Source organism: Rattus norvegicus, chromosome 6, assembly GCF_021556685.1.
Source record: "Rattus norvegicus strain SHRSP/BbbUtx chromosome 6, alternate assembly SHRSP_T2T, whole genome shotgun sequence".
Classification (NCBI taxonomy): Eukaryota; Metazoa; Chordata; class Mammalia; order Rodentia; family Muridae; genus Rattus; species Rattus norvegicus.
This window is the reverse complement of record NC_141539.1, coordinates 34,109,776-34,136,313: the sequence shown is the minus strand read 5'-3', so window position 1 is coordinate 34,136,313 and position 26,538 is coordinate 34,109,776. Positions and strand designations below refer to the sequence as shown.

At 45.4% G+C, this 26,538-nt stretch overlaps 2 protein-coding genes across 12 annotated transcripts in view; both read left to right on the top strand.

Moving 5' to 3' along the window:
* Positions 1-11,997, top strand: part of Ubxn2a (UBX domain protein 2A) — a 28,399-nt gene extending 16,402 nt beyond the window's left edge. For 4 of the 6 annotated variants that reach the window (NM_001109482.2, XM_087554674.1, XM_087554675.1 and 1 more), the window contains 3 exons: positions 1,230-1,367; positions 3,042-3,200; positions 8,372-11,997. In NM_001109482.2, coding sequence (NP_001102952.1) covers positions 1,230-1,367; positions 3,042-3,200; positions 8,372-8,561 — 487 coding nt within the window. In that variant the 3' untranslated portion in view covers positions 8,562-11,997. The remainder of the gene's footprint in view (positions 1-1,229; positions 1,368-3,041; positions 3,201-8,371) is intronic. The other 2 variants (XM_087554672.1, XM_087554673.1) reach the window with 1 other exon arrangement.
* Positions 11,998-14,088: 2,091 nt separating this feature from the next.
* Mfsd2b (MFSD2 lysolipid transporter B, sphingolipid) lies at positions 14,089-26,179 on the top strand. Of its 6 annotated transcripts, NM_001446925.1 has the most exons (14): positions 14,171-14,268; positions 17,933-18,058; positions 18,959-19,083; positions 19,806-19,929; positions 20,239-20,317; positions 20,406-20,536; positions 21,943-22,033; positions 22,144-22,265; positions 22,745-22,828; positions 23,091-23,171; positions 23,375-23,484; positions 23,772-23,915; positions 24,230-24,406; positions 25,447-26,179. In NM_001446925.1, the coding sequence occupies exons 1-14, from the start codon at positions 14,203-14,205 to the stop codon at positions 25,469-25,471; spliced, it is 1,485 nt and encodes a 494-aa protein (NP_001433854.1). In that variant the 5' UTR covers positions 14,171-14,202; the 3' UTR covers positions 25,472-26,179. The 6 variants fall into 6 exon arrangements, 4 of the variants coding, with proteins under 4 accessions (XP_087410378.1, XP_087410376.1, XP_087410377.1 ...); XM_087554252.1 differs by lacking the exon at positions 25,447-26,179 and having other exon boundaries at positions 14,089-14,268; positions 24,230-24,707; XR_015622083.1 differs by lacking the exon at positions 20,406-20,536 and having other exon boundaries at positions 14,132-14,268; positions 25,447-26,177.
* The last annotated feature ends 359 nt before the right edge of the window (positions 26,180-26,538 follow it).

The following is a 26,538-nucleotide window of genomic DNA, read 5'->3' as shown; positions in this document are numbered from 1 at the left end:
CAGTTATGCTAAGCTCGTGTCTACAAGCATAACAGAGTAGCATCAATGTCAGGGATAAATGCATGCCCTTGTGATGGGTGTCAGGCTGGGCTGATCATTGGTCAGCCATTCCTTCAGTCTCTGCTCCATCTCTGTCCCTGCATTTCTTTTAGACAGGAACATTTTCGGGTTGAAAATTCTGTGGGTGGGTTGGTGAGCTTATCCTTCCCCCTGGGTTCCTACCTGGCTTCAGGAGGTGGTATCTTCAGTTCCATGTCTCCGCTGTTAGGCATCTCAGCTAGGATCGTTCACATTGACTTCTGGGATCCCCCAGAATTGATAGTGAAAGGAGAAAACTGACTCCCAGAAGTTGTACTCTGGCTTCTACATACACCATGGCACACACATGCCTGTATTCTAACATACACATCATGCATACACACAATGATAATAAATAAGTTTTAACTGGGGTGGAGATGACTTAGTTGTTCAGAGCACTTGCTCTGCACTGTGAGGACCTAATGAGCATGGTCTTATGCACCTGTAACCCCAGCACTCTTGCAGAGCAGAGACAGGGGCATTGCTGGTGCTAACTGGCTGCCAGTCTAGTTTTTTAAAAAAAAAAAGCTTTAGGTTCATGGAGAGACCCTGCCTCAAATGAATAAGACAGAAAGTAATAAAACACCTAATGCCCTCTCTGGCTTTCATGCACACATTCGATTATTTCGTTGTAGAGTTATTGTATACCTCATCTATATTTCTTTTTTCATGTATTTAAGTCTATTCATTCATTCATTCATTCATAAAAAACACCCCTGTGTGTCTTGGCATTCATATAAGAAGTCAGAAGACAACTTACAGCAGTTGATTCTTTCCTTCCACCATGTGGGTTCCAGAGACGAAACTCAGGTGATCAGGCCTGGTAGCAAGTACCTTTACCAACCCTATTTATTTTTAAAAGGGTCTCTTGTAGTCCAGGCGGGCCTCAGTCTTGCCATAATTAAGGATAATCTTGAGCTTCTGATCCTCCTGCTTCTGTCCCAAGTGCTGAGGTTCTAGCATGCACTACCATGCCTCACATATGTGGTGCTAGAGATTAAACTCAAGACCTGCACATGCTGGGCAAGTGCTCCAGCTAACTACTCCCTCAGTTCATGTATTGTACTTCTACAAATCGTATAGTTATTTTGTATAGATGTATTTCATAGAAAGGGAAAACAAGAGCTTTATCATTTTCTTTTCTTTTAAAGGGAATTACCTTCAGAATTACAGGGAGTTTTTGATAAAGATGAGGTGGATGTTAAAGTTGAAGATAAAAAAAATGAAGTATGTATGTCTACAAAGCCTGTGTTCCAACCCTTCTCAGGACAGGGCCACAGACTAGGAAGGTAAGCATGGTTATTTTCTGTATATTCTATGACAAACACTCTCTCATTATTCTGACTGTACAGAACTTAATATTTCTCCTCCTAGAAAGGATTTTTTTTTTCTGGTGCTGGGGGGTCAAACCTAGGGCCCATACACATGTGAAGTAAAGAACTTATTACTGAAATACATCTTCAATTTGTAGAAATTATATCTGGCTTTTTCCTCCCAGCTCCATGCTCCCAGAAATAATGCTCAGACTCAAAATATATTTACAGATACCTTGGCTGTAAAGCTAGGCTCTTCTCTGACTAGCTCATAACTTAGGATAACCCATTTATTCTGATCTGTGTTCTGCCATGTGGCTGGTTACCTGTGCTCAGGAACCATGCATCTGTCTTGTCACATCTTGGGTGAATCTCCTCCTATCTGGCACTATCACAGAATCTTTTCGCCTCCCAGATGTTCTACCTCCTATTTCCTGCCTAAACTATAGGCCATCAGATTTATTATTGACAGGTGCCACATCTATACAGACACAAGATGTTCTTTCTACAACAATTCCCAAGTGAGATTTTTTTTAAAGATTTATTTATTTACTTTATGTATGTCAGTACACTTCAGACACACCAGAAGAGGGCATCGGATCTCATGACAGATGGTTGTGAGCCACCATGTGGTTGCTGGGAGTTGAACTCAGGACCTCTGGAAGAGCAGACAGTGCTCTTAACCACTGAGCCATCCCTCCGGCCCCCGTGAGATTTTTTTAAAGGTTAATTTTGGTTTTGGTTTGGTTTAGTTTAGTTTATGACTTTGAACTTTTGAGCCTCCTGCCTCATATGATGTTTGCCACATAATCATTTTGTGGGCTATTATACGATGAAACAAAGATTAGTCTATGCTAAGCAAGCGCTTACCAACTGAGCTACATGCTGGGTCCCTTTTGCTAATTTTCATAAGGATTCCTGAGGCCTGTTTTCCTTAATGAATACTGATATAAGATAGAACTAATCTTGAGCATTTGGTGGGGGCATCAGATCAAAAGTTCCTACTGAGGACAAAATTAAATAAATCATTTTTTTTTCTCCCTAGTTCATACCACTAGAGCACCTCTGCTAACTTTCTAATAGTAAAGTCCCACTTTTTCCTCTGGAAAAACTTACTTATGCTTTCCAGTGCCCACACACTTTGTTCTATGTTCACTGTCTGACTTTTAAAATATTAAACATAAGAACACACCTGGTAAAGTATTACTGTCAGAGATATGTGACGGTACCCATGACAGCCTGCAAAGATTAGATATGAGGCCATTCTGTGTCTTAAAACGTGTCATATCATAGTCATCAGTAGTGGGAAGGTATATACACTTTCAGCTTTACATATAGAAAGTTCTAGGTGTACCTGTCAAAATACTTTGTTGTTTGCTCTCTTTTCCTTGACGACTAAAGCTAACCTCTACAGAAAATGTCTTTTCCTCCTGTGCCCCTGCTAATCCTAATGTACACGTCATCGTGTAAGCTTACAGATGGACTGGGTGTGCATTGTTTCCTTTATTCATAAACATGTTGTGATCACAACTAACGTTTATTACTAAGGGGGTAGTTGTGACTTACAGAACCATTCCAAAAATAGCCTGATGTACAATTTTTATAATAATGAGAAAATATGTATCTGACTTTGTTTTTGGATTTTCTTAGTGCTACACCAAGAATCGTTTCTAAAGCAAAGAGTATTGAAGTTGACAATAAAAGCACTTTGTCTGCTGTTTCACTGAACAACTTGGAACCCATCACCAGGATCCAGATCTGGTTAGCCAACGGGGAAAGGACTGTCCAAAGATTTAACATTTCTCATAGGTCAGTCCTTTGTTTCGGTATTTGTCTAATTTGTTTTCCAATTTTAAATTTCATTTTTTCTTTTTTTTTTTAAGATTTATTTATTATATATGAGTACACTGTAGCTATCTTCAGACACACCAGAAGAGGGCATCATACCTCATTACAGATGGTTGTGAGCCACCATGTGGTTGCTGGAATTTGAACTCAGGACCTCTGGAAGAGCAGTCAGTGCTCTTTTTTTTTTTTTTTTTAAAGATTTATTTATTTATTTTATATATAAGTACACTGTAGCTGTCTTCAGACACACCAGAAGAGGGCATCAGATCTCTTTACAGATGGTTGTGAGCCACCATGTGGTTGCTGGGAATTGAACTCAGGACCTCTGGAAGAGCAGTCGGGTGCTCTTAACCGCTGAGCCATCTCTCCAGCCCCAGTCAGTGCTCTTAACCACTGAGCCATCTCTCCAGCCCTCATTTTTTCTTTTTAAGTTTAGACAAAGCTGATTTTTTGAGAACCAAGCAGGGCTTTTTTTTTTTTTTTTTTTTATATTCTTTTTTTCGGAGCTGGGGACTGAACCCAGGGCCTTGCGCTTGCCTAAGCGCTCTACCACTGAGCTAAATCCCCAACCAATCAAGCAGGGCTTTTAATAAATAACTCTAAATGTACTAGGCTAATGCAATGTAAGATTCTTAGACTCAACTATTTAGTTTTTATTTTGGTATCATGTTTTAGATGTTGATTCTGTATTATAGTGTCTGTTTTGTAGCTATTTCTTCCCCTCTCTGACTTTTTATTGCTGGATACCTCACATGCATTAGACATAAATAGCCTCCTGTGGTGCAAATTGACCATGTTCCAGACATAACTGGTGAGGTTGAATGAGCCCAAACCCTGTGAAACTCAGAATTGAGTGAGTAAGCATGGGGCCAGCTCCCTACCAAAACCTTCTGAGGAACAGGAAACATGACACCCCACTGAGAGGACCATAGCAATCTATCAAGTAGGGAAATACCTGAAGTCCTCTCCCATGCAAATGGAGCATCACTACTTCCTCAAACTGAGCCAATGGGAAGCATCTACCCCTGGATGCCACCCTACTTCTTGATGTTTATAAAGTCCTTTTCCACTTGGAATAAAGTGCACAAATTTTCACTGAGTATCATCTGAGAGTGGCTATTTCACGGAGCTGTAACACTTTGGGGAAGTTTTCCCATCAAAACATTCATCCCTAGACCTATCTGGCAGGCTGGGCTCAGGCCCCTTCCATCCCTGCAGCTCCTGCCGCCTCTGCCACCACCTGCCTACTGCCTATAGCAGCTGCCTGCCCCTGCTGCTGTGGCATTGGTGCTGCCACAGTAGCAGATGAGACTGGGAACCCCAGCTACCTGCCCTGCATAGGCTTTCCTTCTGAGAACTGCAATGCTTAGGCTGTTTCCAGCCAGACCAAAGATCCACGCCCCCCCCCCCCCCCCCCCCGGTTCTGCAGAGGACAATACCATGCAACTGATCTACAGCTCCCGCCCAGCTCTTTTTGTCTACTGTAGTCTATAGTGTATAAATAATTATTCATCTATTTTTTTTTCTTTTTTTCGGAGCTGGGGACCAAACCCAGGGCCTTGCGCTTGCTAGGCAAGCGCTCTACCACTGAGCTAAATCCCCAACCTATCTATTTTATTTGTATTAGCAATAGTCCAAGTTTAAGTTTTTATGCAGATGTGTTAATTTTCCTGTTGCACAATATAGTCATTAAAATCCCAAAAAACAAGATACTGAGTTTTTTAAAGTTATAGAACAGAGTTGGTTGTGGTGGTGCAGGCCTTTAATGCCATGGCTTGGAAGGTAGAGACAGTAGCTCTCTGTGAATTAGGCCAGTCAGGTCAGCATAATAAGATCTAGGCCAGCCAAGGCTGACAGTTGAGACCCTGTCTCAATAAAGAAAAGAAAAAGTTCTAGAACAAGTTCACCATAATTGTATTTATACTGTCAGAGAAAGAACAACTCTTCTTTCAAAGTCTTTCTTCTGGGTTTCCTGGTATGGCTTTGTGGAACTCAGCTGGTCGTCTGAAGGAGCTCTGCAGGACTCTAGATCTCTTCCTTCTGTCTCCTTCTTTGTTTTAAACAAAGAAGGGGGGCTGGAGAGATGGCTCAGTGGTTAAGAGCACTGACTGCTCTTCCAGAGGTCCTGAGTTCAAATCCCAGCAACCACATGGTGGCTCACAACCATCTGTCATGGGATCTGGTGCCCTTTTCTGGTGGGTCTGAGGACAGCTACCATGTACGCATGTACATAAAATAAATAATCTAAAAAAATGTAAACAAAAACCAAAGAAGCAGGCCCTATCCTCACAGCCAAGGTAGAGACACAGAAATCTCTTTTGAGCAAGAGTTCACATGTGTTACTCACGGTTACACTACACTGGCCAGAGCATGACACCTGGCAATGTTGTGTTTGTACAGAAGTCTGTATCCTTTCCCTTCCCATGCTTTATAAATCAGATGCCTTTGTCTGTTCTGAACTCTTCATGCTGTATTCATTTTCCTTTCTGCCAGCTCCTCCTTGTTCCCTAACACACAACACCCAGCATTAAGGATCAAATCTAGGGCTCTATTCATGACACATACATACCTAACACATTTACTTATTTATTAGTTACAAAGAAGGCTATACTGCCCAACTAGAGTCAGGAATTTGTCAGTTTTCCCTTTTAATCTCTGAGTATATGTTTGCTTGCTGAAGCACTTTCTTCCTCCCTACATTTCTGTGTTTATGAGTCCTGGTCTCACTTTTTTGGCCTGCTCAGTTTTAAACTCATAGACACCGGTAATACTCTTTTCTCACTGTCCAGACCACATCCAGCTTCCTCTGTTTATCTAAAGTTATGCTCCCCAGAGGTAAAATTACTATATTTTTGTGAATAACTTACCTTGTAGGGGATAAAATGTCTTCTTCACCATCGGTAGGTTAAGATCTCTACAGACCTATAGTTTTATTAAGTAGATGGTTAATCAGCTTTTTGATGGTTGGTTGGTTGGTTGGTCAGTCAAGGCAGGGGCTTGCAAGGTAGCCCAGTTTGATTTGCAACTTTCAGGCTGGCCTTCAACTCAATATTGCGTTAGCCGCCCTTTTGCTAGGAATACAGGCTTGTACCACCATGCCCAGTTTGTTTTTATTTGGGGAGGGGGTTCTTTTGTTTTGTCTTTGTTTTGGGGGACAGTTTTTGAGACAGATTTTTCGATGTTACCCTGGCTATCCTAGAACTCACTATAGACCAGACTGGCCTTAATAATCTTCCTTCCTTCCTTCCTTCCTTCCTTCCTTCCTTCCTTCCTTCCTTCCTTCCCTTCCTCCTTCCTAACATATGTACATCCACCTATCACCTATCTATCTATCTATCTATCTATCTATCTATCTATCTATCTACCTACCTACCTACCTACCTACCTACCTACCTACCTACCTACTTACCTACCTACCTATCTAGTTATCTTTTGAGAGTGGGTGCTTAGGTAGGGATTATTACACAATAGCATGTGCTTGTGTCTATGAGAATAACTTTTGAGAATCTATTATTTTTCCATCATTTGAGTCCTGAGGATTTAACTCAGGTTGTCAGATTTGGTGGCAAGTTTACACAGTTACAGCTTTTGAATTTTGCATTTTTTTCTTTAAGGTATGAGGTTGGGTTGGTTGGGTGTTTTTTAGGGCTGTATTCTATCACTGAACTATCCTGTTTTTGCTTTCTTCTAACTTTGGGACAGTTCTCATCAAATTGCCAGGCAGGCTTTGAACATCAATCCCCCTTCCTCAGTCTCCCCAGCAACTAGAATTACATAACTGTGTCACCAGCTCAGATTAGAGTTATTATTTTTCTCGTCTTTTGCACAGTTTCTGTTTGTTCATTAGTCTTTGAGATAGGATCTAGTGTATCCCGGATTTAGGAAGTAGAGGCAGGAGGATCAGAAGAGGAAAGACACTCTTAGCTACATTGCAAGTTGAGACCAGCTAGGACAACATGAATTCTGTCTTGAAAACCTAGATTTTTTTTTCTATCAGGTTGCAGGTATATCTCAGTGCTTGAACAAAATTTTAAGTTTAATCCTCCATTATTGAAAAGTACTAAAGTGTTTACATCACTAACACGATTAGTACACGAAGAGCATGGATCTCAGTGGTGGAACCAGAAGTGACCGTGGTCTGAGTCTCAGTTTGTTCAGATCTTACTTGGTGTGTTTATGCTATTTCCTTGTGGAAGTACTTAAGTGATTTGAAAAATACTTGCAAAATTAAATCTAAAAGGGCTCTGTTTCAATAAACACAAAACAGAAATTCCCGATGTTAAGAAAATATTTTTGAGGGCTGGGGTTTTAGAATACTTACCTAACATGCACAAGGCCCTGGGTTCGATTCCCACCACTGCAAAAGAAAAGGAAAGGGGAAAGGAAAATGTTGTGGCATCATTTTTTATTTTAGAATATTGGTAGGACCAGCACGGTGGCAGCTTGGTGGTAAAAAGAACCCGCTGCACAAGCCTGGAAGACTGAGTTTCATTCTACAGGAAAGGTGGATGGAGAGGGCCCAGCCACACACAGGCAGGATAATAAACTAACAAGTACTTATCTAGTAATAACATAATGATGTTCTATAAAATGGCTTCTTAGTTTTGATCAGTGGTATGTGTAATCTCCTTAAACACACAAAGATGAACATAACTTTGAACATTCAAACTTTTAACATTCGAGATTGCAGTGATTATGGGCTGAGAGTATAGCACGCGCGTGCACACACACACACACGCACACACACATCAGATTTTAAAAACCTACGACTTGGACTGAGTAGTAGGAGTTCTTGGCTAGCATGTATGAATGAGCCTCTGGGTTCATTCACAAAGGCTAGGGAGCTTGGGATGTAGCTGTGTAGCTCAGATGGTAAAGTACCTGTCTAGGATGGGTGAAGCCCTGGGTTTGATCCCTGGCACCATATAAACTGGGTATGATGTCACATAAACTCAGCCCTGGCCTGTAATCCCAGCACTCCTTTTAAAACAACAACAACAAATAAATAACTACTTGTATCATATAAAACTTTCTCTAGGCTCTACTTTAGCAAATTGAAATCGCTATTCAAGTTGATGCTACCTTAAATTATTTTGGATTTTCATAAATTAATAGTTTGTGCTACTTTGCAGGGTGAGCCACATCAAAGACTTCATTGAAAAATACCAAGGAACTCAGAGAAGCCCTCCCTTTGCCCTGGCAACAGCTCTTCCTTTCCTCAGATTTCTGGATGAGACGCTCACATTGGAAGAAGCAGACTTGCAGAATGCTGTAATCATTCAGAGACTCCAAAAAACTGCCGAACCTTTTAGAAAACTCTGATAGTTTTTATTTTTGAGAGACTGAGAGAAATGATGGTTGGCATCAGACATGCTGAAGTGGGAGATAGAAGTCAGTATGACCAAAGTTGTGGTTTGAGGGCTTCTTAATCCCTTATGAGGGGTTCAAACATCACAAGCTAAGAGAGTCTAAGAGAGAGACATGACTGTAACCCAGAGTCAGTACACTTTTCTCAACAGGCTATTCAGAAAAAATACCTATTTTCAAATACAAGTTAACCCATATTTATTAAATAGCTGTATCACTAATCTTAATGTGGTCTAAGTTAGCAGAGTAGTCAGTTAGCTAACTCAACATCAGCACTCAAGTATTTTGAAACAGCAGATATTTATATAAATGTTAGCTAACTCAGTTTTAAATAGCAATACATTAAAATACTATACATGACATATTAAAGCATCAATGTAATTATTATATTGCCTGTGCTTCATCCTCGGAGCTTTCCAGGTTTTTTTTGTTTTGTTTTGTTTTGTTTTTTCTCCCCAGAGCTGGGGACGGAACCCAGGGCCTTGCGCTTGCTAGGAAAGCGCTCTACCACTGAGCTAAATCCCCAACCCCCAGCTTTCCAGTTTTTATTCTGTGATGGCAAGAGATACTCAAATATTCATTTGGCAACAGTATCCAAGATGTATACTCTTCTAGGAATAAAATTGTGTAGCTTAATGAAATATTAATATTAATCTGTCCACACAGTTTTCTATACTTTCTATAAGTAATTTTATGGGCTGGGAACGTAGTTCAGTGGTAGAGAGCATATGCCACGAATACATGAGACTCTAGGTTCCTTCAATCCCTAGCAGTAAAAAAATATCCTTTAAATTTGTAATGTAAAAGCACACACAAAAAAATTGACCAAAGCCGGGTGGTAGTGGCAGAGCATGCCTTTAATTCCAGCATTTCTGAGGCAGAGGCAGGAGGATCTCTGAGTTCAAGGACAGCCTGTCTTACAGAGCTAACTTCCAGGGTTACATAGAGAAACCCTGTCTAGAAAAAAAAATCAAAGTTTTCAGATCTTTACTCATTTAAAATCAACTCTGAAACTGCCTGCAGCGGTGCGTGCCTTGCAGCTCCAGCTCACACCAAGCCGAGAGGGAAGGAGCACAGGCGTTCGTGTCAGCCTGAGCAACATAGCAAACCTTGTGATAGTAACAACTTTCACACCCTGAGAGCTGGCTCAGCATTTAAGGGCACTGGGTGTCCTTTCTGTAAATGTAGATTCAATTTCAGCTCACAGGTGGTCATGCACAGCCATCTGAAACTCCTGCTAAAAAATATTCAACTCCCTCTTCTGACCTCTGTGGGCACTGCACTCAAGTTATACATAGGCGTACATGCAGACAAAGCATCATGCATATTATATTTTTAAAAATTAAACTAAATGATAATTTTCCAAAGGATGGAAAGATTTATCTAGAAAGGTAGCATTGTATTTCCTTTTCTCTAAAAATGTAATGTCTGACTTCATGAAGACAAGGATTCTCAACTGTTTCTGCATTATCACGTAGCTTATGGTCTCTTATGAAGACAGCAGTTTTCATTTGTGGGAATAAAAAAGACATGTAACTATATGATTAGGAAAGACAGTTTGACAAAGGATCATTTAGGAGTCCTTCCCAAAGGGCCAATACCTGGCCAAACATGGGAGTTCACATTGGAACTTAAAAAGCTGAGGCAGAAGGATTACCATGAGGTCAAGACCAGCTTGGGCTACAGAATGAGAGTCTGTTAAAATAAAGTCTATTCCTGCCTCTGTCACAAGCATTGTGTGTCATTGAGATGGGTGCCAACTGCACTTGGAATCTCGAGTGACACAGAGGTGTTTAGTGTAAATGCAGGAGTTCTAGGCCCGAGTCCACCCTATATGCTCCACCCAAGTAGTTTCCACACTTCAGCTTTATCCTCCCAAGTTTACTCAGGCTGTCCCTCTTTAAGCTAAACTACTCCTGGCATAACCTGTGCCTTGCCTCCCATCCACAGATGAGGCAGGGCTGGAAAGTGAATGAGGTTTTAGGTAAGACTCAGGAATAACGGGAGGGAGCCTATGTACACACCTAGATGTCCTTCCTTTCAGCCCTTCTGCAGTCCCGTCTTAACGATGCTTTCTTCCCTAGCTCCCAGTCTTCCATATGCTGGACTTTGTATTTTGGGTGGCCCATGGAATAGAGAATGACAGGGAGCACCTCCATTTGCCCTTATCTAGAAAATCAGCAGGTATACGATAGAAAATTAAATATCTGTCCATAACGTTTACACATCACTATCAGAGCCCTTTTTAGCAATATAAATAATTTCCTAACAAAAAGGGGATAGTAAAATCAATGGTTTTATTTTTCAGATATAAGCAGAAACTTTTGATTGTTAACATGTTCAGGAATCTCTAAGGAAATGTTTCATAATAGGCCTATCCTGAAACCTTCCTATTTACATAGTTATAACTGATAAATGGTTCTCTGTATTCTTATGAGGAGCCTCTCACAAGAATGTCTCTTGTGTATGTACAAATAAAGCCTCCATCTCTAATTAACCAGAAGGTACAGTGGGGGTTTCTTGTATGTAGAGCACATGCCAGGGAGATGTTCCAGTAGGAAGGACTGTCATCAGCAATAACTTGCATTTTTTTAAAACTGTGAAAATGTTTGTGTAAATAATGTTCTCAAAGATTTCCTTAAAGATAATCATCTGATGAATCTTTTTACTTGAAAATTCAAAAGTCGTAAAGTTGCTAATGTGTAGACTCCTTATTGCAGGTTGATTCTGAGAATAAACTGCCAAGGGAAGCAAAACTTAAAGTGAACATCTCAGGAGAATACAGTTTGACCCAGTCATTGCTCCAGAACCGTCATGGTCAGTTGTCTTATCTTGCAGATGAGATAGACAGAGAAATACTGTCTGATTGACATGTCATAATCGGCTGGTTAGATTACTATGCACTGTCAAAGCTAAAATAATCTTCCTTCATCACGACTCATTCAGTACACCTCATGACGTCTCCATTCGTTGACAATGTAGTACTATGTATTTATTTTAGTGCCTTAATATATTTTTGATGTATTTTGCTAATGGTAAACTGAAATGTCTCTTAAAGATAAAATGCTGTTCATTGAAAGGATCTGTTAAGTAATTTACACTTGTTCTACAGTAGTAACGGTGAATGCTTTTGTCATTTTTTAATTTGGCCAAGTCCTGCAGTTTGAGAATCAATGATTATTTGATCTAATGATTATTAGATGCCCTTTCCTTAACCAATGCTGTTTTCATTTCATACTCAGAAATGTGAAAAGTGATATTGTAGGAGCTGTCCAATGGTTGTTATTTATTCTTATGGCCTAGCATGCAGGCTTGTTTATAGCGCTGACTCCCTTGTACTTCCCTGCCTCAGAACTAACCACTTCAGTAAAGAGATGCTCATCACACTGGATCCTCAGTCAGAAGTGGCTTACTCATTACATGTATATCTGGCTCTTTGCCAATTGTCTTAAATTGTTTTGGCACAGACAATTCATACTCATTATAGGAAATTATATAATATAGATATTCTAAAGATAATCTCAGTATGAATTGATTTGGGATCTAGATAGCTGTACACACACACACACACACACACACACACACACACAAGTAGAATCAATGATTTTTTTTAACATACTCAACTATATTCAACCATGACAGAGTTTTGGAAATGTGCATCTCCTTGAAAAGGAGCTCCTCTGGGCAATGGTGGTGTGCACCTTTAATCCCAGGGTTTGGAGGCAATGGCTCTCTGAGGTTGATGGTTAGCCTGGTCTACAGATCGAGTTCCAGGCCAGGGCTACAATGAGAAAACCTGTCTCTAAGAAAGGAGGGCCCTACCACACCCAATATGAGCATGTTCTTACTATGTGCTATGGTTCATCTATAGGAGTATCACTTTAAAATGAGATTTTTTCTGTTATTGTTATTTATATATCCCAATACAAGTGTTTTATATTTGTTCTTCACACTTGGGAGGACATGTTTACCTTGCCAAATGTAGTGATTTTTTGCAGCACAGTGTTTTTTGTTTTACTGTAGTGCAGCTTGTGCTTGTGTCCTAAGGAGGATTGTGTCTAATCTAATATGTATAGTAACCTCTTGTTGCCAGACTTGCGGTCACAACCTGTGCCCCCAACAAACCAGGTTGAGTCACCCACCTTCTACACACCATTTCAGAGCCAAGTGAATAGTGAAAGGGGAGAAGGAAGGTGTCTGCAGTGTGAACACTGTTGGGTTCAAGAACTCGACAAACCATCCCTTAACACTGGACGTCCAGGACCACAGAAAGGACTGCGGGAGCCTAGTTGCAGTACTATTCTGCTCTCAGAGTAGACTTCTTATAGGAAAAAACAGGTTCTAAAGCTTAAAGGGCAAAGAAGGGAGCAGTGACTTACTAGGCAAAGTGTTCTCAACTCACCTTTGGGCAGATTGGTCCTAAGTGAGGTAAAGGGGTAGTGGAGAGGGGTGAACAGGGAATTTCAGAACATTGACATAACAGAGCATGGGCATTATAATAACCTATTGGCTTATTAGTAGCATTCTTCAATGTCAGCCACAAAAACCACAGTGAGCTCATATGTAGGTGCAGGAAGGACTGCCCAGTGGTCCCCTCTGAACAAGATATTTTAGACATAACAGTTCATATTGACCTTTGATTTGATGGCTATGTAAAGCTTTATGGAATTAAGATTCAAACCTCATACAGAACATTCAAAATATACAGAACAAAACAGGGTATGTGGTCAGCATGTCCTTGAGCCAAATGACTTCTCTGTGCCAGTGACTGGCAAGCATGGAACAAAATGGCTAAAGCTATTCTGGGGGAGTTGGGATGAGGTTAGACCATAACAAGCACACTGAGGAAAGGAATCCAAAGATCCAGTGGCCTCCCAAATCCCAAGAGTGTAATTCAGCAGTCCAGCAAAGCTGACACGTTGGAACTCTCTTAAGAAGTTGACTGCCTGGGGCCTTTTCTCCCAGGAGGAATTTTGGGTTTCACACACACACACACACACACACACACCCCCGCCTTGGGATGGGGCGAGGGTTGACTAATTTTCAGGGCCCATTGTTTCAGTAGTCTGATGATACAAGGAAGGATAGTCACTATTTTCTTGTTAGGTTTTATACAGTGAGGTCCTTTGCCTTTTGAAAGTATTTCCTGGGGTATTGAACCACACATCATTCACAGGCCAGGACTTGGTCGTGCAGATGTAGGTGCAAGTTACCTATAGGAAAGCCTGGGAAATGTGTAGTTTGGGACTCAGCCATATTTTTAATCTGAACAAGTGAAGTGTATTGCTTCGTTTAAAGAATAGATTTATTTGCTGGCTTTCACCCAAGGCAGGTTAGCCGAGGGTTTCTGTCTACAATAACGCCTGCCAAGAAACAAAATCGTCCCTGAGGACTTGGCAGCTTTTTCCCAGGTGTATGGCGACTGGAAGCTTCGAGGTCCTCTTATACCCCCACACTACCACCATAGGTGGCAATAGCTACTAGGGCTCCAGGGCGGGCGGGCTGCCTGCACACTGGGACCACGCCCACTTGGCCACATCCAGCCTCCCCGGTAGTCCCCGCGCCGCTACAGCAGTCAGAGCTGAGCAGCCACAGGATGTCGGTGCCCCACGGACCCACCCGGGCTCCAGTCGCAGAGCCTCACACCCAGGAGCCAGGCTCGGTGAGCGCCAGGGTGGGAAGAGGAAAGCCGGGCTACTCGGCCCTCCCAAGGGCAGGGAAGAAAGGCACCTACCACCGCAGTTTGTTCAATTGTTGGGCAGTGCGCAGTTTGGTGCTACTGGGACAACCCAGAGAAAATAGGAAGGCATCCTGGGTCCAGGCGTGAAATAACAGCTTTACTCAATAGGCAGGCAGGCAGGCAGGATCTCTAGTGTCCTGACTGCAGGTCCTCCTGGAGGCCTCTTAGCCCTGGCAGATGGTAAGGGGGCTGCCTCCTTTCCCCAAACTCTAGGCAGCTCCCGTGGACTTAACCTTCCTCTGGAATCCTGGTGCTGCCTAGGTACCAAGTTCTCCTTAGAGGATTCTCCGGATGCCCAGGATTGAGAGGTGCGGGTAGAGGGCAGATGGAAACCCAAGGTATTCTTAGACCTTCTGTGTTCTCTCTGAGGATGGGGCTGGGGCTGGGTGATATCGAGGCTGGCGCTAATGCCAGAGAAGTTAAGAGCCACTGGGCTGTTGTCATGCTAAACTCAGAACCTATATCAGTTCCACAGCCAAGCTATTTCTGCAACTTCAATGGATTACACCTCCATCGCCTTCCTTGACTCAGTGTTACTTTCAGGCACCTTAGATTTAAAAAAAAAAAAAAGTGGCCCTCAATTGGAGACCCCCGTGCTTAAGTGTACCTGTAGCCCCAGCACCTGATTGGGGAGGCTGAGGCAGGAAGATTCCTTGATGTTCTGGAAACACTAATAAGAACCATCTCCTTAACAATTAAGAAAGGTGAATGAGGAAGAGATGTGGCCCAGGGGCAGAGGGTCTCAGATGGTAAGACTCCTGTACTGGGAGTGGGGTGCGATAGAGGGTCCTCTGGAACCTCACATTTCTCAGGATTTAGAGATATGTGATATCAATGGAAAAATAAAAGACACCTAAGACTGCCATCAAGCAGCAGTGTTTGATCACCCTAGTAATGCTATGATGTCTAATATGTCTGCATTCTGCTTGTCAAGAAACTGAAGGTCAGCAGGTCTCACAGCCAGTTTGTTGGTTTGGAAAGTACAGATTCCATGGACTGCACAGGACTGGCGGGGTTAAGGAGACCAAGCATTCATTATTCAGAAGGTTCGAGTCTGTCTCATGTCAGTTTCAGCTGGAATTTGTTGTGATGGCCTTTCTATTATCTCAAACCTCCACGGGCCCATTTAGGGTAAAACAAGAGACTCATTAAAGAATGGGAATCCACTCACACTGGATTCTGCCTGTTAAGTTTTTCTGGAAGTTGCAGTCACACAAATGTCAGAAGAAGAATACACCTAGACTTGAGTGTGGTTTTCCTCCTAGGGTAGGAAGCATGTGTGACGTTTGCGATATGCCTTATCTTGGGAGACCTTCCCTTCCACACAGCCTGCCTGTGGTGGTGTCTACAAGATACTGAAATGGACAAAGTCCTAGTTCCTGCACGCCCCACTCTGTCCCCAGGCAAAGGATGAAAACAAATGATTCCTAGCACTGTTTGAAGATAGAATACTATACAGCATCTTCATAGACATTGCTTTAAGAACACCTACTATGTGCCTAGGTTCTAGAGGCTCCACAGTGAGAAGGTTCTGGTCTCAGCTTACGTGGTGGTGGGGAGAAGTGGGAAGTAAGAGAGTATACCAGACAGCTGGGCAAACTGGGCTGTCCGGGAATGACTGCCTCTGAGGAAGAAACCTTTAAACTCATACCTGAATGGTGAGCAGTCAGCTCCTGAAAGAACAGGTATACCTTCCAGAGAAAAGAAAGAGAAATACAAAAACCCTGAAAGAAGCAATGGTCTCAAAGGGTTTGGTTCTTTTTTTTTTTTTTTTTTTTTTTTCTTTTTTTTTCTTTTTTTCGGAGCTGGGGACCGAACCCAGGGCCTTGCGCTTCCTAGGTAAGCGCTCTACCACTGAGCTAAATCCCCAGCCCCAAAGGGTTTGAACAATAAGAAATTCCCACCAAGAAAGCTATTTAAAGGGAGAGAGGGAATGGGTGAAGAAGGCCATCATGAGGACTTGGGCATTCACTAGGCAATAAAGACAAGTTGTGGGTTTTCAGCAAAGAGCAGACATAGTCTGGTTTATAGTCAAAGAGCACTGGTCGCTACAGGGAGTGTAGAATAGCAGCAGAGAAACTGTGTAGAGGGTTTACCTGATAGCTGGAGCAGGGGAATTGCAAAAGAGGAACAAGGATGACCAAGGTTCGTGACCTGAGTCACCAAGCAGTTATTTAATGCAATGTGACAAATGGGGTTCAGAGATGGTCTAAGCTGTGTTTAGATCACGTGGGGCTGTTTGTTGGCAATCAGACACTTAAGACTCCACTGGATGGCTGAGGGACTGTGATAGTCAATGTTCCTGGCTCTCACACTAGTTTGTGATACTGCTGTGCTGGTGAACAGCCTTTCCAGAAGGAAGGAGGAGAGCTCTCGTCTGTAAAATTTGCTGGTGTCTCCAGCATGCATACTCCCATCATGGTCGATGCCAGGGAATCAACAGGTAGCTTGCAAAAGTCACAAACACTGGACAGCTGAGTGAGTAAAGGCACCTGCCACCATGCCTGATGACCTGAGTTTGATACCTAGGGTCCCCATGGTGGAAGGAGAGAACATACTGTGACCTCCATGTGTGTGCTATGGTGCATACACATCTGCCCCGCACACAAAACAAATGTAATATAAACCCAAACATCAAACGATCATCACAACATCTTGTGAAGCTGGCAGGACAACTGCACGTGACCGAAGAGACAAACAAATCCTAAAAGTGTCATGGGTTAATTCAAGATCACACTGGGACCCACAACTCACTCTGATCACTGACTCAGAAAGCATGGGGGCAGGATGCAAGGAAGAACTTCCCCCTGGAATGACTTAGAGGTCATGGTTTAGAATTCTGTTTTTCAATTCTCTCTCACTTCCCCATAGGATGACTTGGGGGGGACCGGATATAGATCGCTCCTGAGAGACACATCCAGAACATATCAAATACAGAGGTCAATGCTAGCAGCAAACCACTGAACTGAGAACAGGACCCCCTTAGAGAAATTAGAGGAAGGATTGAAAGAGCTGAAGGGGCTTACAACCCCATATGAACAATAATGCCAACCAACCAGAGCTTCCAGGGACTAAACCACCATCCAAAGACTATACATAGACTGACCCAGGGCTACAACTGCATATGTAGCAGAAACCTTGTTGGGGCACCAGTGGAAGGGGAAGCCCTTGGTCCTGCCAAGGTTGGACCCCCAGTGCAGGGGATGTCGGGGGACAGTAAGGGGAGGAGATGGGGAGGGAACACACGTATGAGGGAGGAGGGGAGGGGGGCTTATGAACAGGAAACCGGGAAAGGGAATAACATTTGAAATGTAAATAAAGAAATATATCTAATAAAAAAGGATGGGGGTTGGGGATTTAGCTCAGTGGTAGAGCGCTTGCCTAGTAAGCGCAAGGCCCTGGGTTCGGTCCCCAGCTCCGAAAAAAAGAAAAAAAAAAACAAAAAAAGGATGACTTGGGGGCAAAATGAGGTGGAGATTTCAGAGTCCTCAAGCCATCAGGGAATACAAGATTTTTACAGAAGTCATGGATATGGGGAGCTTTTTGTTCTTGTACGGATAGGGGTTAGTTCCTGTGTCTCCCCCAGGACAAGAGAGATGGTCGCCTCTCAGTCTGTACAAAGGTGTGCTATGGCATTGGTGGGATCCCCAACCAGGTGGCCTCTAGCGCCTCAGCCTTCTACCTACAGCTCTTCCTACTTGATGTGGCCCAGGTGAGTGTGGGCTGTAGCCTGTGGCCCCCTGACTTTCTATCTCCTCTCCACCCTATTTGACCCCATGCTACCACTTCAGTTCTGGTAGACAGCCCTTTGACCCAAGTTTAACAACAACATAAAATGCCACGGAGGGCATTTCTCTTCAAAATTACTCACTACATCCTGCTTGTGCTAGGAAAATGAGAAAACAGTCAGGTATAATGACATGCACTTGTAATGTTAGCATTCCTGTAGAAAGGCAGAGGCAGGAGGATCAGGAGTTCAAACCCAACCTCAGCTACATAGCTAGTTTGAGGCCAGCCTTACCAACCTACATAAAACCCGGTCTCAAAACAGTAAGGTGGGGATCAGAATGTAGTTCAACAGGTAGAGTGCTTGCCTAGTATGCATGAAATGGGCACAGTGGGGCAAGCCTATAATCCCAATAGTAGAGGCAGGGCTGGAAGTTCAAGATCATTCTTGTCTACATAAAGAACGTGAGACATGAAGCCCTATCTCAGTGGTTCTCAGCCTCTAATGCTGAGACCCTTTAACACAGTTCCTCATGCTGAGGTGACCTCCAACCTACAATTATTTCATTGCTACTTCATGACTGTAATTGTGCTACTACTGTGAATTGTAATGTATTCTGATATGCAGAATATGTGGGGGTCATGACCCAGGTTGAGAAACATTGTCCTTTCTCAAAAACAAAAAGCAAACCAACAGATAGTTGCACAGGTATCAATGTTACCCATCTCCTCGGTGGCTCTGATGTCCCTGGAATCATGTCCTGGGCAGGGACCCTTTCCGCCACAGCTCTGTCCCGAGATGAGCTCCCAGATCTTCATCCTGGCCGGCTGTGTTGTCAGACTGTAGACCCTTGGTTGTATTCATCCATCCTCTTGATGGTTTCAGATCCCCGCTGCCCAGGTGTCACTTGCCTTGTTCGGAGGGAAGGTGTCCGGGGCAGTTGCGGACCCTGTGGCTGGCTTCTTCATCAACAAGAGCAGAAGGACAGGGTCTGGACGGCTAATGCCTTGGTGAGCAGTCCCTTGGTGCTGAAACTCCTCCTGCCCTCTGTGTCACTGTCACTGCCTTAGGTTTCTTAGTTGATACCTGTGGATGGTTAGACGACAAGCCTCTGCAGTGTAGATGAGTGAGGTTAGAGCATAACTCCTTCTGTAGCTCAGAGACAAGCTTACAGATTGTCCCTCACTCATCAGACGGCCCAGGGCTCCCAAGTCTGCCTGTGGCTCAGCACGGTGAGACTGGGCTGGCAGGCCCTAGAGCGATGCTTCTCAACCTTCCTAATACTTTGGCCCTTGAATACAGTTCATGTTGTGGTTACCCCAACACTAAAACTTTGTTTACGTCATGATTGTAATCTCACTACTGTTATGAATTGTAACATACATATCCTAAGCAGTATGTCGGATATTTGACCCCCAAAAGGGTTATGACCCACAAATTGAGAACTGCTGTCCTAGAGGAAGAGCCAGTTTGTGCTTGAGAAGGTCAAACTCAGGGCCTGATATATGCTAGCCAAGTGCTCTACCACTAAGTAACCACCATTACCACCCACCCCCCAGAGTCTCTCCACCAATGAATGCCCTTCATCCATCACTTCTCTTCGTCCAGTCTCCATGGCTCCCTAAAAGCCTCCGCTCCATGGCCTCTCCAGGGGCAGAGGCAGGGTGACATTGTCTCTCTTGGGTCCTTGGTCCCCATGCTGTAGGCATGTGCTTCAGCTCTGCTTCTACAGGGTGCTGGGCTGCATGCCCTTAATCGCACTGGCCTACTTCTTCCTGTGGTTCCTGCCCCCCTTCACCAGCCTGCGCGGGCTCTGGTACACCAGCTTCTACTGCCTGTTCCAGGCCCTGGCTACGGTAAGTGTGAGACCTCTCCTCCTAGGCCCTGTTCTGGTGAGCCTCACTGCCAGCTTAGATTATCATTCAGAGTAAGGGTGTTGTGGGTCTGGACTCTGCTCGGAAGCCTGTCATTACCTCTGCTGTTCTGCTCAGAGCCCTTACTTCTGAGCCCTTAGCTCTCAGGTTAAGATGACTTGGTCTTTTAGGAACCTGGATGGGACAAGGTGGCTGCTGGCTTTTACAGAGTCACGTGGCAGGGGAGGGCAACAGCCCTTGAGTAGCAATATAGGTGGGAGGGCTGTTCTAACCTTTGAGGGGCCATCCCAGTTCTTTCAGGTGCCCTACACTGCGCTCACCATGATCCTCACCCCGAGTCCCAGGGAGCGGGACTCTGCCACAGCGTACCGTGAGTACTGTTCTGTGTACCGGCTGAGAGCTGCTGTCCTTCAGATCTTACAGTTTGCCGTGTCACCTTGTACATCCTCTGTCTCCAGGGATTACCATGGAGATGGCAGGAACACTGATGGGAGCCACTGTCCACGGGCTCATTGTATCCAGTGCCCATGGGTCCCATAGATGTGAGGGTACTGTGCACCCTACGAGTACTGCTGTCTCCCCAGATGTAGTAAGTGTCTGAGGTATCCAGGATCCCTCTCCCCTCTGAGGTCAACAGCTTCCTACAGGGATGCTCTTCTGTCTTTTCTTCCTCTCGAGCAAGCGAGCGAGCGAGGGAGCGGGAATGCTGACTGTACACTCACCCTTTTCCTACTTCTCTAGCTGAACTCACAAGCCCCAAGACCCAGCAGGCTCTCCACTAAGCCTGCCTTGAAGGAAGGAAGGAGGGAGAAAGGGGGTGGGGGGTGGAAAACCTCTACAGGCTCACTAGTGGAGTGCTTGACCAGCATGCATGAGGCACTAAATAGGTTCAATCACCAAGCATGGCCAAAAGCAGTCAAATAACAACAACAAAACCACAACCCAGCATGAAGTGCACACCCATGATCCTGGCACCTGGGAGACTGAGACAGAAGGAGCACGAGTTCAAGGACATATTTGGTCAGTTAGTTCGAGGCCAGCCTGAGCCATATGAAACCTGTCTCCAAAAACCTGAAACATTCAGTGTGTGTGAGATGTTGTTTAAAAAAAAAGGGGGGGGGATTTAGCTCAGTGGTAGGGCAGGGCGGGGGGGGGGGGCGGCGGGAGGGGGAACGGACCACCAATAGACAAGAAAGCAACAGCCCAGTGGGTAGTCTTGCCTACCCACTGAGTTATCTAGCAAGTACAAAGGAAGCCCGTCAGCATCTTTAAGCCAGGTATAATGGCTCACAGCTGTAAACCCAGCACCTTGGAGGTGGAGGCAGGAAGATCCCTTTATCCTTGGCTACTTAGTTACAGGCTAGCATGGGCAACACAAAGAGCCTGTCTCAAAAACAAGAAAGAAATTCACATACAAACTTGCCATCAATTTCAGAACAACAAAAGCAGCCTATCAGAGCCAAGGACAGTAGGCCTTCCCGGGTGAGGCCAGGGCAACTGCGTGCAGCTGAGTTGGGAAAGCCACTCCGCACCCACCGCCTGGTCCTCCCAGAAGCCCCCTCTACCCTCCTTGGCTATCACCCCCAAGCATCTCTTTATCTGCATTTTTATTTTCTTTGTAGTTCATATGGGTTCCTATACATCACATTGTTAACTCCCCACTGCCCAGACCTTATTGTGGACGGGGGCAACTTACTCTTCATTGTAACCTCAGGGTCTAGGACCCAGACGTTAGCAGCTGTGCCTGTTTGCTGAGTAAGATGGGGCCGTAAGCACACTGACCTCTGGTCGCGTGGATGCTTCCTTCTACATGGGAACAAAGAGTCAGCAGAAAAGCAAGACTGTACTGAGCCCTCAGACCTAACAGAGTAAACCAAAGGAGAGGAAGCCAGCATCCTCGAGCTTTTGGAATGCTCTTTCTGCTGGCACCGTACCAGTGCCTTTCTCCCTGGGCTGGAAACATTGTCCCCAGTGCAGTTCTGTCCTGTCCTGCAGGCTCGACTCTACTGTATTGCAGCCGCTGTGGTTGCGTTGACTTACCCTGTGTGTGGCAGTTTGCTGTGCCTAGGAGTGAAGGAGCAACCAGGTAGGGAGAGGTACAGTAAGGGCATGAGAGGCAGAAGCTGGGAGCAGGACTCCTCCTGGGGGCTGCTTTTTGGACCCTGCTAATCCAGGTACCACTGTCCTGTTTTGCAGACCCTTCTGCCCCAGCTTCAGGCCAAGGCCTGAGCTTCTTCACAGGCCTGGGCATCACTTCCCGGCACCCACCCTACCTGAACCTGGTGGTCTCTTTCTTGTTCATCTCAGCTGCTGTCCAGGTACTTCTGGCCAAGGGATCGTGCTGCCCATGCTTATTGTAAATTGGCATGCAGTCTCGAATGACCCAGGCTGACCCTGAACTTGCTATGTAGCTAATTCTGGTCATCAACTCCTGATTCTCCTGCCCCTGTGCAAGTGGTGGGATTACAAGCATGCATCATGGTACCTAGTTTTGTGGACCGAGAGAGGCTAGTGCTGAGAAGAAAAACCTGGATGTGGCTCATGTGACTGGGCCCTCTGGGAAGTTGGTGGTGTGTGGTATGGCATCCTCTTATTACCCAAAGTCTAGTAAAGTCCATTTGATCTTAGCTATGCAAATGGAGACAGTGCAGTGGAAATGACTCATATATATTGGGGGGGGGGTGCCCTTTGAGTTCAAGGACTCAAAGGAGAGGCCCTGCTGGATACTGTTTCTTACACATGACTTCTGAATTCCTGCCATTCACTTCATAAGACCTTTTCTTGGGCAACCCTTCAGGTGGAACAAAGTTACTTTGTCCTGTTCTGTACACACGCCTCTAAGCTACAAGATCACGTCCAGAACTTGGTGCTAACCATACTGGTAAGGGAACCAAAGAGGTGGAGGCTGGGGCTGTCAGGAGCCTGAGCTGGGAACCTCTATGGCCAAAGTTCTAATGGCCACATTTTGTTTTAGTCTCATTCCAGCAGAGGAAGGATTTGGGGGCCAGGCTCAAAGAAAATAGCTACTGGTTCAAACCAGACAGTTTTTATGGTTAGGTGTCCTACCTAAAAGCAAGGGCTTTGCGATGTGGGAGAAGGTGTGACCTTCAGGACCATGGTGGGATGATGCCGTCTGCTCACAGGTCTCGGCTGTGCTGAGCACCCCACTGTGGGAGTGGGTTCTCCAGCGATTTGGGAAGAGGACATCTGCATTGGGGATCTGTGTGAGTGAAGCAAGGAGCAAGGCCTGAGGGTGGCTGGGGAGGTAACCATGGAGCCTGAACCTAACAGGGCTAGACCCACGTTCCTTGTGTCTGCTGGGCCTAGCCCAGGACCAGGTGCAGGGCTTATCATGGCCAAGGCTGAGCTTGTTAATGAGAAAGCAAGCCAGGAAGTGTGGGATCCACTCACAGGTGTGTCTCCTCAGGTGATGGTGCCCTTTTCTATCTTGTTGGCTGCTGTGCCCTCAGCACCGGTGGCCTACGCTGTGGCCTTTGTCTCTGGCGTGAGCATTGCTGTGTCCCTGCTGCTACCTTGGTAGGCTGGATGACGGGATGGGGGCTTGGGAGCCTCATATCCTTCCATAGGGAGTCTCTCTTCCCCCTGCTGACCTGTTTCCTGTGGGGCCACCAGTTGCTTCCTTCGAGCTCTCTCAAGAAGGAGCCAACAATGGAACAGAAGGGAACACAGATATACTGCTGGATGGTTGTGGGCTTGTTCTGGACAGAGAGGACTCCCAACTACATCTCTGCCCTCCTGAGGACTCTCAGGCTGTCTGCTGGTTTTCAAAGTGAAGAGTACTGACTCCATGCACCTGCCCCTAGGTCCATGCTGCCAGATGTGGTGGATGACTTCCAGCTGCAGCACCGGCATGGCCCAGGCGTGGAGACCATCTTCTACTCATCCTATGTCTTCTTCACCAAGCTGTCAGGCGCGGGCGCCTTGGGCATCTCTACCCTCAGTTTGGGGTCAGTCCCAGGGCAGGGGGTATAGCAAAAGCACAAAAGACCAGGGGGATGGGAAGAGGAGGTCAGAGCCTCTGCCCTAGATCCCCTATGACTCTAGAGTGCATGTTCTACTCCATGGAGTGCAAGGGACTCCATCATCCAGACTAAAGGGGTCCCAACTCCTCTCTGGCCTTTCATATGTCCTGCATAATAGGCTAATCTAGCTAGAAGTCAGTTTTCAGGAGAGGGCAGGGTGACATGTCTGTGGCTTCTGCACCCAAAGGGGAATGCTCAGCAAAGCTGACGAAATGAGAGAGCCGGTGGTATTTCTCCAGGTTCGCAGGGTATGAGGCAGGAGCCTGCCAGCAAGCAGAAGAAGTGGTGGTCACGCTCAAGGTTCTCATCGGTGCTGTGCCAACCTGTATGATCCTTATTGGTCTGTGCATCCTCCTGGTTGGCCCCACTCCCAAGACTCCAAGCCAGGACACTTCCTCCCAGCTAAGCCTTCGGAGGTGGGCAGTGTTTGCACGTGGGTACACATGGGCAGGGGTAACAACCTAAGGGACACACACATGCACACACACTGCTCAACAGCTAACAGCAGCCTGTAGGTCCTGCCGCACTGGCCAGCTAAACCTCCTGATTTCAGGTCACTTGCCTTAGCTTCAATGACTCTCTTTGTTCCTGGATGTCCATCTATCTCTAGTCTTCACCTTTAGTCTTCTTCTTGGGATACCTCATGGATTGGAGATGTGGGGGACACCCAAATCTTCCTTATACCCCATCTATTTATAAAAACTAGACCACCTCACACTTGGTGTTTTGTCACCCTCTACCCTGCACCTCTGTCAGGTTCCACATCCTGGGACATCAGTTTTTGCATGGTTGTACTTGGCTCACTGGTGCGGCTCCTCCTCTCCCCTAGGCTTTGCTTTCTGGTCTCCATCTCGGAGGAGAATCACTGTCTGCCCAGGGCCAAAGCCTGGGCACTTCCTTCTCTTCTCCCCATGACTGCTGAGTGGCTGTCTGCGCCTGCCCTTCCCCTACGACACATCCTGCTCCATGGAGGGTGTGTCTTCAAGGTTTTCCCAGGATAGAGCAGGAAGCTTACAGGATATGTTACACGAATCCCAGTATCCCAGGAGCTCAGCACAGTTCCTGAGGGTACTGAGGGAGGGTATGCTGCACATCAACTCACATCTGGCCTGGGGATGTTCCTACGTACAAGTACACATGCGGGTGTCCATGTCTGCACAGGACACACACGGTAGTATTATCATCAGCTACTCACGTCTCATAGCTGATAACGTCAGCCTGCAGCAAAAGGGCCCAGAGGTCACACTTTCACTCTACAATGCCTAGAGGAGGGGACTTGACTGATGGGACTCAGAAGGGACTGGGCTATGGCTGTAACGGAGCTGAGTGAGGAGTTGTTGGCAAGACATGGAACAGCCACTGAAACTTCTGTGGCACTCTGTGACGGGGCGGAGACCCTCACCTCACCCCCTCACCTCACCTCTCTCTTCCTCCTTGGCTTCTTTTCTTCCCTCAGGAGGACTAGCTACAGCCTTGCCTGAACTTTAAGGGGACCTCTGTGAGCTGGAAAGGAGAAACCTGCATTTTCTGGAACTCTCTTCATCCAGCCCCTGAGTATATCCTAGCAACTTAGCTCAGGGCATTTTCCCTTGTGGTGGAGACTTTAGTGACATCCCCTGAGGGGATGGTTCAGGTTCTGTCTGTCCGGGAACTCTGCCCCACAGCTCCTTGCCTGTTGAACCTGGACCTTTTCAGGCTTGTACTCCAGACTGCTCCACCTTCAAGAGACCTGATTCTGAAAGCATCCTCCTCAAAGATTTCTGACATCAGGAAGCCCTGCCTACCCTGGCCAGTACATTCCCTTTGCTAAATGGCAGAGCTCCAGCACAGGAATACAGATGCAGGCATCTGAGTCTCCAGTGGACACCGGACACAGTGCGAATGGGCGGGCTGGAGGCTGAGCACCGTCTGGCCACTTCTTTTTTTGGTTCTTTTTTTCGGAGCTGGGGACCGAACCCAGGGCCTTGTGCTTGCTAGGCAAGCGCTCTACCACTGAGCTAAATCCCCAACCCCTGTCTGGCCACTTCTTAAGCAGGTATTTATCCAGCATCTGCCCTGTTCACAGGAGTTAAGGTCACTTTTTCTCTCAGTAGACAGAGGATGACATGGAACCATCAGAGGCCAGCCACTTTTGCAAATTGTGAAATAGTCTGAAATTCTATGATATATATAAAACCATATAATAGGAATTACTGTTTTCTGGGGTCTCTGTCTTTGGGGAAGATTCATTGGGGTTTTTTTTTTTTTTTCAAAAACAAATTTAGCTGGGGTTGGGGATTTAGCTCAGTGGTAGAGCGCTTGCCTAGCAAGCACAAGGCCCTGGGTTCAGTCCCCAGCTCTGAAAAAAAGAACCAAAAAAAAAAAAAAAATTAGGGCTGGAGAGATGGCTCAGCGGTTAAGAGCACTGACTGCTCTTCCAGAGGTCCTGAGTTCAATTCCCAGCAACCACATGGTGGCTCACAACCGTCTGTAATGAGATCTGATGCCCTCCTCTTCTGGTGTGTCTGAAGATAGTGACAGTGTACTTACATATGATAAATGAATAAAT